Source organism: Cavia porcellus, unplaced genomic scaffold, assembly GCF_034190915.1.
Source record: "Cavia porcellus strain 051 isolate PalLab524CR breed Dunkin Hartley unplaced genomic scaffold, mCavPor4.1 scaffold_18, whole genome shotgun sequence".
NCBI lineage: Eukaryota > Metazoa > Chordata > Mammalia > Rodentia > Caviidae > Cavia > Cavia porcellus.
Window position 1 is genome coordinate 23,362,993 of NW_026947501.1, and position 20,523 is coordinate 23,383,515.

Sequence of the window (20,523 nt, forward strand, 5' to 3'; positions counted from 1 at the left end):
CACTTCGCTGGCCTTGGTTTTAAAATAAAATAGACGAGTAAACCACTTAGAAATTACAACAATTTCTGGACTTACGGTTACTAAACAAATTCAGAAATTCCGTATAAAATGTGATTTTAAAAACTGTAACATGTGGCCTTCCTCAAAGGGAAAAGAGGAAACCCCCAAGTGCAAAAGAATGGAAACCTAGCAGTAGGTGACATCATGGAGCTCCAGGCCAGGGAGATTGATGCAGATGCAAGAGCCCTGATCGCTGGGAGTGCAAGGCACCAAGATTGCAAGAACAGAGATCCCTGAAGAAGCCACACTCCAGAGGGCTGCGGCACATGTTAAATGCAACAAGGAAACAAAATCCATAGGTGTAATGATTTGATGCCACCCATGTGATACAGAAGCACCAAACTAAGAATCCAACCCCCAAATGTGTCTGCGACCACCATTAGCCTGCAGAGGCCACGCATATCCACTCTGTGAGCCCTTCCATGCAGCCCAAGCCCATTGGCAGCCAAGAACCCTATTCAAAGACAAGCTCATAGTGCAAATGACAGATCACACTAAAGTGAATGAAATAAACAGCGAGACAGTCAAGAAGGGAAGGTTAGAGCCCAGTTAAAAAAGAATGTAAAACACTTTTAAAATGCACAGAGATCAAACAAACTCTAAGGGAGGAACACTCAACAATAACAGATTAGAAGAAGTACACTCACTGAAATACAACTTCCTTTTTGGTTTTCTTTTGTTTTGTTTTTTGAGACAGGATCTTTCTATGTGACCAAAGCTCCAAACCCAGATTTTTTTTTCACCCAAGATTTACCAAATTTTAGAGGACAAATTACCCAAAACTGATACATATTTCTGCACATCTTTGTTCAGAAAAAAAAAAAAAAGAAAAGGTTTTCTATTTTATTTTGTGATAATAATATAATCTTGATTTTTTTAAAAAAAGACAAGAGTACTAGAAGTAGAAAATACTTGAGATTAAGCTCACTAATGACAAACATCTAAGTAAAATATAGGCAAACATAATTCAGCAGTGCATTTAAAAGGAAACAAGATATCTAAAACAATTTTTAATAATGGGTAGGAGTTTGCCTCTCACATACCAAAGCTTACTGATGTCAAGAAGGTATATTAAAATTCATTGCCTGTTCCAAAAGTGTAAGTAGTTTTAGAAAGTAAGAAAAGGATAAGACTTCTTTAACATAATATAAATATGTTTTGATATTTGGCTGTAATAATGTGGCTGAAAACTCCACATTATTCTAATACATCACTATTTAAAATTAGAAAGAAAACATCAGGACAATCCATTTCTCAACTCTTAACAGTATACTGATCTGAAGTTGTAGCATCGCTATCCAAAAGAACTTCCAGATGATGGAAATGTTCTAGAACGGAAATGTTCTAGAACGGAAATGTTCTAGAACGCGAGTGAATAAGGTAGCCACAAGTCACGGGTGGCTGTTGAGCACTTCATACATGGCTAGTGTGATTGAAAAATTCAGTTTTTAATTTCATTTTATCGACCTAAGTGTACGTAGCCGTATGTGACTGGTGGTGAGCATATTTTAGACAACGCCATGAGCATTACAACAACACAAGAGAACAGATGAAAACCATCAGTATTTTAAAATGACTTGTACTTTTCTAAAAAACTAAAGTTGGCAGAACTGCCATAGTAGTAAGAGTACCATAAATTGCTGGGTTGGGAACTTCCACAGATATCAAGGAATCTTGCAGTGCGAATATTTGTGAGTGTGAATGTATTGTGGAAGCAGCTCACTTGTCTGCCAGACGTTGCCACAGTGGTGCTGCTGTGTGTGTACTGTACAGGGCGATGGTGTGCAGGAGCACAGTGCTCAGGGCCTGAGTGTCTGGAAACAAGGGGAAAAGCAGTGCTGGTGTGGAGGGGATGCTGGGAAGCGCAAGGCAACCTGCACTGTGTATTTATGTCCAGGTGTGTGAGACTCACTTTGTCAGACTTACGAAAGAATCTAACTCACAAGCATTTTCCTGGAGTAGCATGTGTTCATAAACCAGGAGTTTGCCGTATTCCAAAATTGGATGTTCTTGAAATAAACACCACAATGATAACAATCGATAGCTTTGCCAGAATTCAGTTAGAAAGCATCACAGGAAACATATAGCAATGACAAATAAAATCTGGCAAGAATTAATTCAAACAAATATGTGTGGGCATGTAAGAAGGAAATTACAAAGCTTTGTGCGGGATACAAAGAAAGACCAGTATGTATTCATGCCGCAGCCCAGACTCCGGAGCAGGACGACCAAGGAAAAGAATCCTGGTTCTGTCCTCTCCAGCTGTGCAAGCTTAACATGTTATTGCACATCTCTGTGCCTCAGTTTATCTATTCCTTGAAAATCAGGATGGCAACAAAGGCAACTATGTCATAGATTATTGTGAGCTTAAATGTGGCTGGAGGGCAGCTTAGAACTGGCACTTGCACCTGCTAGCCAGTTAGTGTTGGCTGCTGGTCCTACCTTACCCTTGCTATTATTAAACAGAGGAGTAATAGAGTATGATAAAAAAAATCAATGTCTTCAAATTAATATTTACTTTTAACACAATCTCATTGAAAAGCCCAGTGGGATATTTTTAAATTCACAAAATAATTCAAAAGTTTATATGGCAGGATAAACATATAGAAATAGCCAAGAAAAATGTGGCAACTTGCCCTAGCTGGTTTTAGGATTTATTAAAAAGCTGCAGTAATTGAAACAATGTACAACTAGTATCATAATCTGCAAACTGAGCATTGGAACAAAGACCACAAGCAAAGCCAAACACTTACATGAATTTAGTGTAACACAAATCGAACTTTTAGATAGTGGAGAAAGAGTGGATTATTCAGAAGATGCTGTTGAGAACTGACTAACTTCTCGGAAAAACAATTAAGCATGATTTTTATCTCACACGTTACATTTAAACAAATTCCAGATGCACTACAAATTTTAATGTGAACATAAAACTATACAGTTTCTAAAAGGAAATAAAAATAAATATTTCATGGTTGTCCAATGGGCAAAGCCTTGCAAGCATGAAGGGATGTACCACAAAGGAAACATTTGATAGTTTGAGCACATGTTTTTTAACCCTTTGGTTACTCACCCTAACAAAAAAAGCAAAGGAGAATCCAAAAAGTGGAAAAATTATTTATAATGTACATAACAAATAAAAGGTCAGTGTAAAATCATTTAAGTCATATTTAAAAGGTAGGGAAATTGGTAAAAGATATGAAAAAGAGATTTATAAGGAAAATAATGATCCATTAGCATTTGGAACATGTTCAGTAGATTAATTAATGGCCATTCTTATTGTATCAAGATGGTAAAGATTAACAGATAAACAATGTTTTTGTTTATCATCAATAAGAGATCATTAAAAGTTTTAGAGGGCAGCTTTTTAAATGAATCAACTGTTTTTATGTATTTTTGACCCAGAATTTCAAATTCTACTTCAAAAGAAAATGATTGGGAGTGTTTACAAGGATTTGCCCCTGTGAAAGGTTCTTCACAACATCGCTCTTAATAGCAAAAAAAGAGGGGACATCTACATGGCCACTCACATATTTGACAAGAGACAATCGTTATATAAATTATGTCTCATCCCCAAATAATTAAATAACGTTGTCGAGGAATAACGACTGACATGGAAAATTTTTAATGATATGGCATCATGTGTTGCAAAAATAAGTAACAGGAGTATAGCACAATGCTGTTCTTGCTTCTCACACACATTTACACACAGAAATGTGAAGGACATACATCAAAACGTTATTAGTAGTCAACTCTGAGCAAAGCTACTGTTAATGTGTATTTTCCTTTTTCTGCTTATCTGTGTTTTCTGCAATCATATGTCCCCTATTTAACAAAAGAAAAACTCTCTAACTTTATTTAAAATTTAACTTTAAAATTCTAGGGCAAAAATTATTTTGCCCTAGCATACATCTTGAATTTGCCACTTGGTTGGTTCTCTAATCACCAGGCTGAGCTAAATGTTGGCCAAGAAAATATCTTGGAAACCTTCGCATGAATTCTATTTTATTCTGGCTACGTTTTTTCCCTACTCCAGTTTTCAGTGTAATGTGCCAAGAAAGGATCCACTTTCAAATGGAAATCCATTTGCAGAGCGATTAATGCTAAAAGGCAGACACTAAGATATGAGCTGAGAAATTATCTATTTTACGCACTATAAATAAAAATAATGAAAGACATGCTAGACTGTTATGGTGTTTCATAGACACAGGAGACATGGCCATAAACAAAAGAAACTGATTTTGACAAACCTGCTGAAATTTAATTTATAGGCCGTGTGAGATCTGTTTTATGGTTTCATAGGCTCACTAGTTTCTGATGCAACATTTTACTTCCCAGCTTGATTTCCAGTCTTACTAGGCCCAGTCATGGTTTACTTTTTGAACATTTCCAGGGAATAAAACTTTGCCCCTTTTTAAGATATTTTCTCAAACTCAACGTTAGTCCCAAAGGCAACTCTAAGAGTTGCAGAGAGGGCTCTGATTCCTAAGGAAAAAAGAGGCAATGGACATCCAAAGGTGGACGTTCCAGTGTATTCTTAAACATCTGCCCAGAAACAATACTTCAGCTTAGAATATCTCTGGGCCCTGGAACTGCTGTGGGCGTCCTTAGGAGAAGATTAATTAATGCAAGATGGTGGCAGAGGGGAGAGAAGGCAGAAGGAGAAATATAACCTTCCCAAACAAAAGCCTAATTTTTCCTTTGTCATGGGTTAGAGTACTGCATATGTGGGTCAAAGGTACTTAATGCAGTTTGGATGCATCCCTGGGGTTTCAGTACTATATGAAGGTCTGTGTCCCTTCAAACTGATGCTCTTTAAATTTTAACTTAAAATTCATTCAGAGACGTTGGGTGCTACAGTACCAAGGGCAGGAAAATGCTACTCCTGGACCCCCTTCTGATGTGTATACCACAGCAGCTGAGTGCCCATAAAAGGTATACCTGACCTCCTTCCCAATTCTCCTCTGGATTTGGATGTATTTTCATCCTTTACGAGCAGTCAGGATTTGCCGTAGCCTACAGTCATGACTGTGTGTAAGCCTTTAGCCATTTTGGTAAATTTGCCTCTTTATCCGAGTTACAAACATAAAATCTTTCCAAACCTAATGGCTCAGCCGCAGTAGTTTCTGTGTCAGAAGACACATAACTTATGCATGAATCCTAAACTGTCCTTTACCAAGAACAAAGCAAAGCTTTAAAAATCATATTAATTCTCAGTAAATTATACTGTGATGAGTGTAGCAGTTATTTTGATCTCAAGATTAAAAATTCTAAAAGTCTAACACTTTGCTTAGAAGATCATTTGTAAGTTTTACAAATGTCAACAGTCAAGAATGTTTTGATGTGGCTTTATTGAGAGGACAAAATACTTTGCAAGAGCCCTGAGATCCATCATTTTCTTTTAGCTTTCATGCAGTATTCAAAAGGTTCTGTTAACATCAGATAGAGGTAAATGCCAAATGCCACAAAGTTATGAGCAAGACAATCCCAATTATACAGAAATATACGTACATAGGAAAAATTCCAGGAGCACACAAGAACTGAAATGTAGTCATATTTAGACCCAAGGAATTTACCTGACTTTACAACAACTGTTAAGCCTTTCCAAGTAGAAACACTCTACTTACAAAATTTCTGCTCTGTCCCTTAATGTGGAGTTTAACATCTTCTGTCAAACAAATCCTTGCCTTTTTATCAAACTCATCTATGAAAACCTTCCAGCCTAGGGCTTAACACACAGTACTGCCCATGAAATGTGAGTTCCTTTCAACTCCCAACTGAGGGTCCCATTGAGCTACACAGTACGGTTGTGAATCATGATTGGTTGTGAATCATGCTGGGTTGTGAATCATGATTGATGATTGTTCTACTGTAGAACAATCACCTCCTCTCTGGCTGGAGCTCTAGAAGGCTTGAACCAGATGCATTATATCTCACCAACTTGAAGTTCTACTGGATATAATAGCACGTGAGATTTTTGCACAATATTTTAATAATCTAAATTCTTCCTGAGCCAGCCACTTTTGAAGACAGTAAGAGGGTAGAAATATCCAGCCTAACTCTAGGTTGTCTGTGCTCCCATAATTTAGAGTCACATTCCCAAACCAGCTGATAATTTGGTGCTGAACAGTTATACTTGGCTCTGGTATACCATGAAAATGTTCCCTAAGCCCAGGAGACATTGGGAGAAGCAGCAGGGAGAGCCCATGCAGTCCCTGACCTCTATTTTTTCCACTACCTAATGCAAATGTCACAGTAGGAATGTAAACTCCACTTTGAGGCTTACATCAGCTTTTGGAGGGTTTCAACAAACTCCCCCAGATAAAACTAGAGGTTATTTTTCTTTTCCTTTTTGCCAGAAATAAATATTTATATCAAAAAAAAGGTTGCCAAGACTTGAAAAATATTTAAATTATTTAATCAGCTCCATAAAAGGATTCACTCTGATTGGTGTTTGAACTGGCTAACGAATTTTAATCTTAGTTTTATCCTAAATCCATTAGACAGTCACCAAAGTGCAGTGAGAAATTCTGAGAATTTCCTTTTTCACCAGTCTAAAAAGGATTACATTGTCCAAGGATAAAACCCTACAATGTACACATGCAAGTGTGTAGTTCTGGAGCATATATTTGTTCATGTTAGATCAGGACCTCTCAAAAAACTCCTGAACTTATATAGCTCTTCAAGCATCGTCCTCTCTTGGAAGGCCTGGCTCCTGGTGGTGCTAGCATTTCCCACTGAACGTCTTGACCATCACCTCCAAAGTAGTCATTACAAAGAACTTCAGTCTCTGCAATGCTTATGGCTGTATGGTAAGACGCACTGGATTGACCTCAGGCAAGTCATTGCAACAAAACCTGGTTCTCATCCCAGTTCTGGCCTTACAAGTGATACAGTATTAACTCAATTAACTAACAACTCTGTTCTCAGTTTCCCAAACTGTTTATAATAGTATTTCTTTCAGATGGGTGGAAAAGCATCAAATGAGATCATGGCTATATGATGTTAGACAAAATCAGCATGCATATATGTGTGTGTCATATATGTATGTGCATCTGTTTGTGTGTGTATCTATATACACCCACAAATTTTCTAAACCTTTAAATTTTCCTAGGAATTCCTTCTGTCTAAAAGTTGTTGGTATGATAGAACAATGTAATTAAGAAACTAAACATTAAAACTATAATCTTCAATGCCTCTTAATTTAAGCCACATAGTTGTATTGTTTATTTTACAGATTTAGATTCCCATGCAATAAAATACAACATTTCCTGAGTCCTTATTCAGCGCCAAGTATTGTGCTTTGTACTTTGACACACGCAGTCATTCCCCACACAATTGTGTGTACTGATGTCATCAGCACCATTTGGACATGAACTTGTCTGAGTCACTCCATAGTAAGAGGAAGATCTGTCACTTGAACTGAGATCTGATGGCCCGAAGTTATCCTCTGCCCACTCTGTACCCTCTGTGCCTGTGTCTAGTATATCTACCTCTAGGATCTAGGATTTTTGGCACAAATAACCCCTGCTGACTCCCAAATCCTGATTTAAATCAAACTTCGGTTTGATTATCAGACTCCTGTGACAGATGCTTTAGGTCATGGGTATGTATGGAGCTCTCAAACATCTCTGGAAATTGGACATGGAAATTAAGAATTTAAGATCATCTAAGAATTTTCACTTAATTTCTCAAATTAGTAGAGGTCTCAAATGAGTAGAGGTCTCAAACGCCCTCTACTCCCTCATTTTCTCCCCATTTGCAAACAAAAGGCAAGCGGGTGCCCGAAGGTGGCCTCCATTTTCCTGGACACTCAGTGCTAATGAGCAGTGGAATGGCTGCCTGTGGGCAAAGAGGCAGGGGACCCAGTTGTTTAGGAAGGGATTGTGTGGCCCCATAAACAGACAACATGTTGGCTTTGGCAGAGGGACAGCAAGGTGAATACGGGTCCAGATCCAGGCATGGCCCAGCCTGGGATCAGAAGAGGAATGCTTTGTGCCCCGCTTTTCAAGTGGACATTGCAGGAAGGAGTCAGATGATCTGATTATGGAAACCAGACAGCCCCCCTCTTTTTTTGGTGAGGTGGGGGTGCCACTCATTTTTGTGGTAACGTGAAAATAGGCTCCAGACCTAACAGTCCCTCTCAGAGCAGAAAATGCCAGCTCCGCAGAGCAGGCTCACAAGCCCTGGAGGCTGACATACAGAGATGACAGACTGTCCTACAGCTGGGTGAAAAGCTCACAGTCCTCCTGGTGAGGCCTCCTCTGCTTTGCTCCAGGAATAGGTGGACTTCCAAACGGGCGGAAATGAAAGACGGGAGAGAGTGAGAAGTGTCTGCCTGTCCAGACCACATTTCTCCTCCCCTTCTGTCCAGCTCTGTGGAAGGGAGGAGCCAGGAGCTGTTCACAGGCACTGGGGATGTGTCTCTGCCATGTGCTGCCTGGGACGTCCTTGTCAACATGACCCAACTCTTCCCACAGAATGCAGCCCAGAGTCACAAGGCCTGCTGTGGCTGCTCTGTGGCTTCCCTGTGGCCTTGTGGGCTGGCTCTAGGGGAAGGAGCTGCACGCCCAGGTAACACTCGTGCATGTGCCACAGAACAAGCCAGGGGCATGAAGAAATACATCTGGGTTCTTGCCAACCTTGCCTGTCCTGTGTTTGGTTGATTCCCTAATGCAAGCGCTTCTAGAATTGAGTCTCTTAGCAGGGAAAAAATAATTCAGAAGAATTTGGTTCTAGTTCTGGCTTTACCTCTGGCTTGCTGGGCAACCAGATGTCACTGCTGTCTCTCTGTGCCTCCATTATATATCTGAAAACAGCCTGATGATCCCTGCCTGATCTAATTCACAAAGCTGCTGTGAGGGAACAAAGCACGGCTCTCATCAAGGGTGATGAAGCAGCCTGTTGGATAACAAGGATTCTGCCGCCAGACTGCCAGGGTGCAAATAAATCTCAGCACTCCTGTGCAGCACTGAGCGAATTACTTAATCTGTGCCTGTATCTGTGGAGCTGGTGTGTGTGTGTGTGTGTGTGTGTGTTTGTGTGTGTGTGTGTTCCTCACCTTTCAAATGCAGAGAGAAAGAGCCCTGCCTTAGAGCACTACAGCAAGGTTAGAGTTGTTGAAGAGACATATGTGAGGTGCCCAGGAGAGCCCACGCTGTGTGTGCCGGGGGAGACTGGCTGTCATTACTTTCATTGTCAGAAAAATAGCTTGCAAATGGTAATGGTCTGTTCAGGCACTGCATGATACACTACTGTCGTCATAGGCTTTCATATTTCACACAGCACACCCACCCCATTCCTGTACATTTCATCTGTCAAGAGCTGATCTAAATATAAGGGAGGCTCTCCAGTAGTATTCTTTTGCTTTTAGGAAAAATCCCAGAAAGCCCCACCATGTCCTCTACAGACTTGGTCACATGTCCCTGGTGCCTTTCTAGTCCCTTTTTGAACCACTGTCTGTCCCACTCAAATTCATCACCCTCAGTGGCCTTTCATCTCTCCCGAGGTCTGGGATCCTTCTTGCCCCAAGACCCGTGAGGTGCCTCCTCCTCTCCCATGCCATCTCCCTTTCAGCTGACCTCCAGGTTTCAGCTGACACTGCATCTCCTCCAGGGAGCATCTCCTGACCACCAAGCCCCCAGAGGAGGATAAGGCCCTCCTTCCCCTGTGTGTGCTCACCATAATTACAATTAAATACTAATCTGTGTGGTTAGCAGTTCATCAGTACCTGGGATGAGGTGTTTCATCTCCTTTGTTCATGGCAAGCCCTGTCACAATGTTTGGAACATGGTAGACATTTTTAAAAATGTATTGTTTTAACAAAAGTCAATGTGTTGAATTACTGTCCCTATTGCAGCCCTTGTAAAATTCACAAACGACCCCTGTTTCTATTCTCAAAGTCTGTATCTCTAGCATATAGAGGGCCATCAGTAGATATTTGTTAAACGAATACACGAGTGACTTGAATGCCTTCTTAGCTTTTCGCAAGGTTTCCCTTGACAGCTTCCTCTTCCTCTTCCTTCCAGTGGGGACAGAGTGCTCAGCATTCAGGTGTACCCTCTAAATCTTCTCCCAGGTGGCTCTGCCCTATGAATCTCAGAGTGGGCACAGGATTAGGACACAAGGCTTCCTAGTCTCCACTCAGGCAAGCATTTAGTGCTCACTGCATTCTACAGTCAAGACTCACACATGACGCAAGTGATAGCAATTTCATGGCCAGGCCAATAACAGAATATTGTCCTGCAAAAATATCGGTATCCATTTGGATCTTCTAGTTATAGATATTTGTAGTTACAGATGGATCGAAAAACCAGCTCTTATTGAAGGATCCACCACAATGTTTTGAACAGTATGCATCCCCAGTGGATGTTGAGGCATGAAGGAATGATCATTATTTACCACGTAAACTAACTTCACAACCCTGCCTCTGGTCCAGAAATGAAAACAATGAAATTCTTCAGGACCATGACCTTAAAGCCACTTGTGATTTTTCTTGGTCATGCTTTAGAATACAAGAGTTTCTCTACCTCCCAAACCCCAGCTGCCCCTGGAATCCCTCTTCCACAGCAACATCAGCTAAATCCTCCAGATTCCTCACCTCAGCTCTGCCCAGAAGCCCTCTGGAGCTCTTTTGATAGCCTCTAGAACTTTCAGATTCACTGAGCCAACTCAGAGAACTTGGGTCCAGCTTCCTCGTGTACCGCACTGCTTTCCTGCTGTCTTAGGACAGACTTTTGTTTGCCCGTCTGCTTGTGCTGGTGCCTCCACCTGGAATGGCTCCTGGGAATCTCTCCACTGCAGCACAGCCCTGCTTTGGATTCTTCTGTGACATGACTGATCACCCTCTTCTGAAGCCATCAGTGGTGTTTGGTTTAGCTCTTCCTCGTCTTCATCAGCACATCTTCCCATGAATGTGGCTTCTCTCAAACTAGACTTAGGAAGCTCTTAATATCAGCCTAACACTTTTTTGTTCGTTTGTTTCTCAATTATTTCTTTGTTTTTAATTTTGTGAAAAAGTGAAACCAAATTTCATAGGTAATAATAACTGTATCATTTTATCTTCAAAGTAATTATTCAGAGAGCAAAAAGATTCTTACAAAAAAGAAGCAAACAGCACCACAAAACTTTCTTGTCAGTGAACTAAGAGAAATTGGTAGGACAAATAAAATGAATTAACATATGTATTACAATATTTTTGATACAACAAAATGGTAAATTAGGGAACTTCTCTCTACTTCCTATTTGTCTTCTCTTTTGCTGTTTGGGTGTATATGTATTTATGTATTTTTATATTCTGATATAAGAAAAACTATGTGATATTTAAGCTTGCATGTCTGATTTATTTCACTTAACATTATGTTCTCAAATTACATCCATTTACCGGGATGCCTCAAATTTAATTTTCTTTATGGCAGCATGGTACTCCATTATGTATAAATATCCCATTTTCTTTATCCATTCATCTGTTGATGAACATATACATTATTTCCAAGATGCAGCTATTATAGATTGTGCTGCTATAAACATGGATATGCATGTATCCTTGCAATATCATGATTTTTACTCTTTGGGAAAGGTACCAAAGAAAGGAAAATCATGAGGTCAAGTGAAATTTTTATTTTTAGTTTTTGTGATGGAAGCATAAACTCCAATTGTATCATAAGAGTTCACTGCTTAGTTGGTCACTGGTTGACTCAACTGGACATAAGGGGTTAGGAGATGTACTCAGTGAAGCAAAGCCCCTGAATTCACTACTAATGGATTTTATAACACAAGAGTAATTTTTTATTTCACAAGGATTTTTGCTTTCCTTGAGTCCCCTTGGATTTGATTGATCGTTTCTAGAATTCACTAAATTTGAAATAATCATTTTGCTTCTCTCCCTCCTAACTCAGTGATTTGCTCTTTACAGATGAGAAACCTTTTGCTGTGGAAGATACTTACTTACTGTGTCCAGCACCTGTCTTAAAAGAAGTTGGCATGTAAGTTTTCACCAGCAACTTAACTTCTCAGCTAAGGAGGAAAGAGAAGGTGGAGAGGACAAAGAGAAAAGAAAGCATCTTTCTCCCATATCAAAATGGAACTAGATGCCGCAAGAACAATGGTGCTGGTGCCTACAGGGAGCCAGGCATCAGATAAGTGCTGGGTAGAGTGTCTCTTTTCATCTTTCCAAGTTCTGTGTGAACAGACCTGAAGACTGTGGCCAAAAGAATTTGAGTAAGAAAGAATTTCTCAAGGTCACACAGTAGTCAGTGGGAGAGCCTGGCTTCATCCCAGCTCTGCCTGACTTAATCACAATTACATTTCTAGAAAGTTCTCACATTCTGCCTCATCGAGCGTCATTAGTGTCTCACTAGATAATTGCCTCCAAATCCCTAGAGACAGGGAAACTCAGAGAAAAGGCCTGGAAAGGTGAGGTGAGGCCTCAACCAGTTCAAGACCAATCACGACCCCAGAGTTAGACCTGTCAAATCCCCCTCAATGTTCCTCTGTGTCCCACCCCAGAGCAATGGTGGTCACCCAAAGTTCCCTCAGCTAACTTAGGTAGAACAATTCATGCCATTAGAATAAATGCTCCTGAGATGTAATCAAAATTCAACAGAAGAACAAGAAGTAGCACCCTGAATGAAAGATTTATGTAGGAAAAGAAAGGTAGTGTTGGTGCATAAAATAGGAAATAGCCCTTGAAAACCATGTCGATAACAGGCTAGAGGCAGGATAGCAGCTTCAAAGCAAAAAAAGGAGAAATTGTTCATCCAGATTCTGCTTCCAAACATTATTTTCTGTGGAAAGACCTCCACCTCTGCGTGCCTGAACATCTGCCTTATGATATCACAGAACCTATAAACTTAGATCAGTGTTAGGGGCTAGGGATTTAGCTCAGCGGCACAAGCGCCTGCCTTGCAAGCAAGCAGCTGTGAGTTCAATCCCTGGTACTGATAAAAAGGAAAAAGACAAAAAAAAAAAATTAGACCAGTGTTTTTGCTATAAAGTGCAACAAAATGTGAGCTTGTGTTCCAGTGAGTTCTTATACATGGGAGGAAAAGGCAAATGGGTTCATCTACTGCTTTATCTTTTTGACTCTGCTGATAGTAACAAAGCCATCTCCATCAGATTCCTGAAAGTCCAGATGATGAGAGGAGAACACGAAGCTTAGTTTGCCCAGTTGCCCATTGACTCGGATCACTTTCTAAGATTACTTTGTCCCACTACAATGTGACAAATAAGTTAATGCAAGTGGGCTTTGCTCATTTGATATAATTTGCTGCGATGCAAGAAGGTCTGAAAGCCTCGCCTTGAGATGCCAGCCTGGTGTGTCCTGCCATCTCTATAGGTGTCAGAGATGAAGAGTCAAAGAGGCTGTCTTCCACAGTTTGCAAAGAGGAAACTGAAGCTTCACAGGAAAGGAACTGTAGTCTCAGGGATAGTTAGTGCAGACCTCAACGGATATCTGTGTGTCTGGCCGCAGGCCTGTTCATTGCACACCACACTGAGGGTCTCTGGTTCTCTTGTTGTCATTGCAGGAAAGCTGCACTCCAAGTCAGCATGAACGACGGCCTCTCTTTCATCTCTAGCTCTGTTATCATCACCACCACACACTGTGTAAGTCATAAGCTTGTCCTGTACTAAGACCTCGTTATCATTGTCGACGGCTTTTGTTGAATACCAATCTTCTCCAAAGGCATCCCTACAACATGCTCTGGTTCTTTGCTGTGTTCATTGACTTGAGCCAGTCTCAAGTTGGGTCAGGACACATCGCCTGTGTCTGCACCTCCAGGCTCCGCATTTCTGATTTTGCAGGGAGCCCCGAGTGCACTGGTCTGCAAATGGTAAGATGGGCAACATCTGTGGAGTAGAGAAGGAGGGCATCCTGGGTAGAGTGGACTTAGGAGAGAATGATAGATAGAAAGGAATTGGACAATGTATCTTTTTTCCCCTGAAAATATATAGGAAAATGGACATTTTCTGGAAGAAGATGGCAGAGACATTTTATCTAGGATAGGAGAAATTTAAAATTGCTTATGATTATGGAAATAATCCAGGAGAGAATGGAAAATTGATGTGAAAGGGGTTTTGTGTTAGGGATGGTGAAGGAAATATGGGTGACTACTTTCTCCCTGTCCCCACCTCCAGTACCCTTCAGTGGATCCTTCCTGTCAAGTTGTTGTTATTTCCAACTACCTATGAAATCACCTGGAGAGCTTTTAAAAGAAATTGGAGCCAAAATCTCTGGCATGAGCCCTGGCTTTGATGGCTTCGAGGCCTCTTTGGTGCTAATAGCATGTAGCCTCAGGGGCAGTCAGGGCTTGGTTCATGAAATAACCTCTAATATGACCATTCCCAAAAGAACCACTGTCAGCATGTTAAGTTTCTTTAACCTAATGTACTTTCTCCATTGGATCGTTCTAACAACTAAGGTGTTTGGCCTGATGGCCAGCTTGTGTAGTTGCAAGGGTTACTTCCTGATTGGCTCCTGGAAGACCCTTTACAACTGGAATTGCGTTCCTAAATTACACCATTACAAGTGATAAGGGCATTCCCTGACATTAGGTAAAATAAAAAGAAGTTATCTCATAAATAAACAGGCAAACCAATTTTTTTGAAAGCTGGGTAAGCCTGTATTATGTAGAAAAGGCTAAAGTTGTCACAGACAAGTGTCAGCACTGAGAAATGTCCATGTCTCCAACAACTAGTCAACCTTCAAATTTGGATACCTGAGCAGGACACCATCAAATATTTTTTAAAATGTATATAGAAGCAATGAAATTTCTTTTTGTTTGTCTGTCTGTTAATCTGTTTTAGACAGGTCTGACCATGTAGATCAGGCTGGCCTTGAACTCACAATGATCCTTGTATCTCAGCCTCCTGAGTGCTGGGATTATAGGCATGTGCCACCATGCTAGACAAAGCTGTAAAAGTTCTTCAAGTGTACTTTGCCTCATTCTTTTAGAAATTGACTTTTGGAACCTGCCAACCTACAGGAAATGATTAAAATGCTCCAAGTCTAATAACTCCATTCCAGATTCCTTCTAGCTCTTGAATGATCCAACAATGTGGACCTGCATTTCTCATTATGTCTGACAATATCACAGAGAAATAGTCACTGCCCTTGAACTATAAGGGCAGAGGAAGTGGGAAAGGGAAATGTTTTAGGACTAACCCTCTGGTTTGACAAATGCAGGTTTAAAAATTTATTTGAATCTCTAAGTAAAGGAAAAAAGGGTTCCCTTACCAATATATTGCAAAATTAAAGAATTCCCAGTAAACCCCCATTGCATCTTCCCACCTCATGCCCCAGCCCCTACCTTCATCGTACACTGCCATCATCCAATTGCACTTCACTGGTTTTCTGTTCAGTTGACCTTTGATTAAGGCTGCCTTTCATATATTCTGTCCTATTCCCTTTTTACTTGAGAATACTGTATTATTTTACAAGAAAAAAATGTAATCACACTAAGATTTGCAATCCAAATCCATTCATTCAACAAATACTCATTGATTACAATGTGCTAGGTAGGCATTCTCATGGGATACATCAGAGAACACAGTAGACACAATTTAGAGGACTAGAAGAAGGTAAATAGTGAGTAGGAAACATACCAAAAGCTAACATGTGCTATAGTAAAGACAGAGCATGGTAAGAGAGATTGGTACTCCTTGAGTTGGTGGGTTCCAAAGTGAATAGGGTAAAGAAAACACTGCCAACATGGCATTTGAGTGGAGACATGGACAGTGAGGAGGTTAAATTAAACATGAGGTTATGGGAGAGTAAAAGGGGGTGGAATGTTCCAAACTAAGAGTCCATTGCTGAGACTCTACAGACCCTTGGTGTTCAAGGAAGAGAAAGAAGACCAGCGATCAGTCCCTGGCAGAAAGTAAGATAATGCGATGGGGAACTCAGGGCTTTGAGAGGACTTAGGCTTTTGAGCAAAGAAGCAACATGATCTGATTTATGTGGAGAGATCACTCTGGCTACTGAAATGGCCTAAGGGTAAACAAGAAGCAAGTCTAGAAGCATTGTGACTAGTTAGGATGGTTCAGACACAAAGTGGTGGTGGCTTGAATCAGGAGAAGGCGATGGAGTTGGAGAGAAGCGGGCAGAGTCAGGTGTATTTTTAAAATAAAGCTAAGGGATTTCTGGAAGCCTTGGGTGTGCCTTGACAGGAGACAAGCCAAAAATGGTTCTGAGAGTTGTGCCTCCATGACTGTAAAGATGGTCTTGCCCTCAGCTAACAGGCAAGAGGAAGACTGAGGAAGAGGAAATTTGGACTTGAGAGAGGAAATCAGAGGACCAATTTCCCTATTTACTATTTGTGTGCTGCTGACCAAGTTATTTAGTCCCTTTGTGTTTCTGTCTCCTAACTGATAAAACTAAGATGATCAAGGTTTGTCTCCTACAGAATTGTGAGCATTAAATGAAATGATACATGTAAAGTATATAGCTCAAGTTCTGGAGATAAATTGGTGCTCAATACATGTTACTTATTTTATACTGAAAGCTTAATCAAAATTTTTGAACAGGAGATCCTTCCTGAAGGTTTGGCTCCTCAATTCAAAGTTTTTTATAGCAAAGAAGATAACTGAGGAGCTCCACTGAGACAATTTGGATCCTTTGGGGTCCACATCTGTTACTCAGCCAACCTCAAACAGTTGGAAGGGTCCAGAAAAGACCAGAATCTCCCAGGGAAAGAGACTTGTTTTCAAACAAAAAAGCCCAGCAAGCCCAAATCAGGACCCATGCACTCAAATTAAAGACTGAAACTGTCTCTGGGCAAAATAGAAATGGGGGCGGATGGCATGGTCATCCAGGAGATGAAGTAAGGTCTTGGACTTGTGTTTGTCTGGAAGCCACGGTTTTTAGATCAGAATCATCTCTTGGGTCTGAGAAAGGGTTAGTCTTGACAGTACCAGTCACAGCCTGCCCAGCCCATCACCTGGAACCAAAAATCATTTTTAAATATGTAGCTGAGATTTTTCTCACTTTATTTTCTGTCCATTTGGACAATTGTGTCACAAGCTTTCAGGATCCATGGTGAATAACTGTGGCCCCTGCCAGAAGCAGAAATTCCATGAAGTTTTACAGGAAAGAGCTATTTCCAGCCAAAAGCTAAAAGATTTCCTATACAAATGGTAAACTGTGTTGAGCTCCATGACCATAGAAAATGGTCAAACATCCAGGGGCGTCTCTCACCAGCACAGTTCAGTATACTTCATTTCTGAAGTCTTAACTCTCCCCTCTCTGCTTCCCAGTCTCTGGCCATATGTTAAGATAAACACTGATAGAAAGAACATATCAAAAAATCTATACTTATAATAGCAAAGCAAGCAAAGTTTAGTACTTTAAAGAACTATTCTGAAGATTGTCTTTTTTAAATAGTTTACTTTTCTGTAATTTCCCAGCCCAAAGAGCACAAAATTCAAAGAATCTCAACAAGTATTCCCTGCACTCCTACCGTGCCTCCTACAGTGTTGCTGTTAGATACGAATCCAAAAAGCCTACAGAAGAGTATATAGTAAAGAACAGGATTTTGTGAGTACCAATGCTATAGGATTTCAGAAAGGGCAGGGAGGCGTGGAGCCAGGAAGACTCATGAGATCTCCGTGGAGGACATAATAGCTTAATGACACTTTGGAAAATGATAATTACAGCTGAAGAAATGGAAAGAGGAGATCCCTAAAGAACCAACGAGGGCTAGCAAGGACTAGGAATGTCTCTGACATAGTTTGTCTGTGGTCTCGCCTAGAGCTGTGACCGTTTCTTCTCTTCCTTTCATTTTGTATCAATTTCTGGTGCCTTGTGGCTGAGAGCCATTTCTCAGGTTGACCACGTCTCCTCTTTTAGGATGTACAGCCTTCCCTTCTTGATCTTGGTCACCTAGTGTATGACAGTGACGCACAGCTGGTGCTCATCGCTGGTAACTGTGATCAGAACTTGATTTGTATTAGTTGCTGGGTTGGAAAAACCATAATCTGCAAAGGAAAAAAAGGAGATCTAAAGTTAGATCTTTTCTGTCTAATTTATATTAAAAACAGCTTGGGTACAAAACGCAACAAGGTTAAATACATTTGAGAAGACCCAAGTGACTTCAGTGTTCAGAGAAACCCTTTCTAAATGAAGAGAAAACTGAACAAACTCCTCTTAGAATCATCCGAAAAAGAACCACTGTACTATGATTATAGCATCATGGAGAAATTAAGGACACAGGGAGAGTGAGTCAAAAATCCTGATTTCATATCCCAGCCTCTTCACTTTCTAGCATGATCTTGGGCAAGTTAACACAACCTGTCTCAGAACCTGTCTTGCATAATTAAAATAAAGGTTAAAGATTAATTATGAACTTGAAGTCTGTAGTAACCTATCAAGAAATGACTACTTATTAGTTTATTGACCTCATTCTCTTTCCTTGCCAAATAAAGATCTGCCTGCCCTATTAAAAGATTAGCTTTATATGCACTGTGGCTTATAAATAGGCTAGTATCTTCTGACCAAGAGGCATGCTTCCTTTGGAATACATGATAAGCCTGGATTTTAGGCTTGGAAAACTTGGAAGATATTGCCCTCAGGAAAACTGCAGGAAGAAAATATCAGCAAATCAGCTTTTTAATAACTCAAAGAAGTTGAGTTGCTTTGAAAATGTGTAACAAATTTTGCAGTAAAAGAATCAAGTAAACAATAACATAAAATAAATGCTTTGACTCCTTGGAAGCATGAATAAAATTATTTACGAAAATAGATGTATTATTAGCACAAAAAAATCTTATTATTTCTAAAACATTCTATCACACTGAGCATGTTTGGAGACCTTTATCAGAGCAGGCATGGCTTCATGCAGATGAGATCTGTACCCACGAGGGCTGCACGATTGGCCACCTCACCTCCCCTTGATTTTAGATAGGTTTGGCTCTCCTGGACATGCACCCACTATCAGCTTGTTTCCTAAGGAGTTTAAAACCACTTACCCTTCAGAGCTTCAAGAATTCAGACTGTTCTTCTGTCAAACTGATGGTATTTTTCATAAACGTTTGTGTTGCAAGATTAAGCGCATCTGCATGTATCTGTGCATTGCATGTATGAGAAACATACAATCCCATGTCCCACACTAAAAAAGGAATGATCTGATCCAAGATCCTAATATTGTGGCAGTTGAAAAAATAAATAATTAGGCCAGGGATTTAGCTCAGTGGCATAAGTACCAGCCTGGCAAACATAAAGTCATGAGTTCAATCCCCACTACCAAAAAAAAAAAAAAAAAGGAATCAAAAATCCATGATAGAGAGTCTAGGAATCTGCATTTTAATAAGCTTGTCAAATAAATCTTAAACACACATGCTTCTTACCATTGTGTTCACCTAGCTTTAATTTGGCCTCCACAGGTTAAGGGGAAAAAAGTTATTAAAATTCATTTAAGACAAATGAGTTATTCTCTTGCATCATGCCTAACCCTATTCACATAAGAATTCCAAGATTTTAAATTCAGAAACCTCTCTATATGTTCCTTCTTTTGGAACCCTTTACTAATCTAAACTGAAAAATTTGCCTAAAAGCCCAATATGATCAGACAAGGAAACGTGTCACTTTTATGCTGTCAGAAAAAGACTGAAACTTTTTCTCTCCAAGTTTTCCCTTCCATATTCCAAGTGCCTCCGTGACCCTCTATCATACCAAGCCCTAATGAGTCACAGACTTGATGCTCATCTGTTTCAAGAAGAGCCGAGGTGCCAGCAATATTGGTTCTAACACTTCATAGATGCTGATAGCTCTCAAGAATGTGGGTTTCCAGGGGACCAGTTAGATGATAGCTTTGAAAATTGCTGGTGGCAGAGGAAAGAAAGGATAGCTATTGGAAAGAGCAAGTGTCTTTGGCACAAATTCTTCTTAAGGGAAAAGACCTTGTGCCTTTTGGTGTGTTTTGTCTGTGCAATCCAGCCCTGGCATAAAGTCTGCACGTAGTAGTTACTCAGAAAATGACTCATGATTGACTGAAGGAAGGAAGGAAGGAGGGAAGGAAGGAAGGAGTGAAGGAAGGAAGGAGGGAAGGGGCTCTGTCAAAGTCCGTACTGAAACCATGATGGCACCTGCTGGAAGGAGATGAAGGGAGTTAGAATGAGGCTGAATTAGAAAAGGAGGCTCTGAGCAAGGTGGAGGGTAGGCATCTAAAGAGCATGCAATAGTCCAACCCTAACGTTCGAGGACATTAATACATAATACAAGAGGGACTCTGCCCAGTGAGCCACATGCCGGCAGCAATCACAGGCCTCTTCAGACAAGCACCAACTCCATTAAACTTTTGCCATGGATGCAGACCCAGAAGTTGTTTCCAGAAAGAGCTCGCTGAACCAGATCAAGATTCAGGCAGGCCCCTAATGCATGAGGATCCGTAACCCAAGGCTAGAAGCCAGGCAGAACATGAGGACAGATAGAACTGAGGTCACTGTGGATAAGCTGTGAATCAAGGACATCAG

The 20,523-nt window shown here is 40.5% G+C and overlaps 1 protein-coding gene across 2 annotated transcripts in view; it reads left to right on the forward strand.

The window, feature by feature from the left end:
• Positions 1–20,523, forward strand: part of Antxr1 (ANTXR cell adhesion molecule 1) — a 201,495-nt gene that overhangs the window by 88,122 nt on the left and 92,850 nt on the right. For both annotated transcript variants that reach the window (XM_063229544.1, XM_003469037.5), the window contains exons 11-12: positions 11,972–12,041; positions 13,584–13,662. In XM_063229544.1, coding sequence (XP_063085614.1) covers positions 11,972–12,041; positions 13,584–13,662 — 149 coding nt within the window. The remainder of the gene's footprint in view (positions 1–11,971; positions 12,042–13,583; positions 13,663–20,523) is intronic.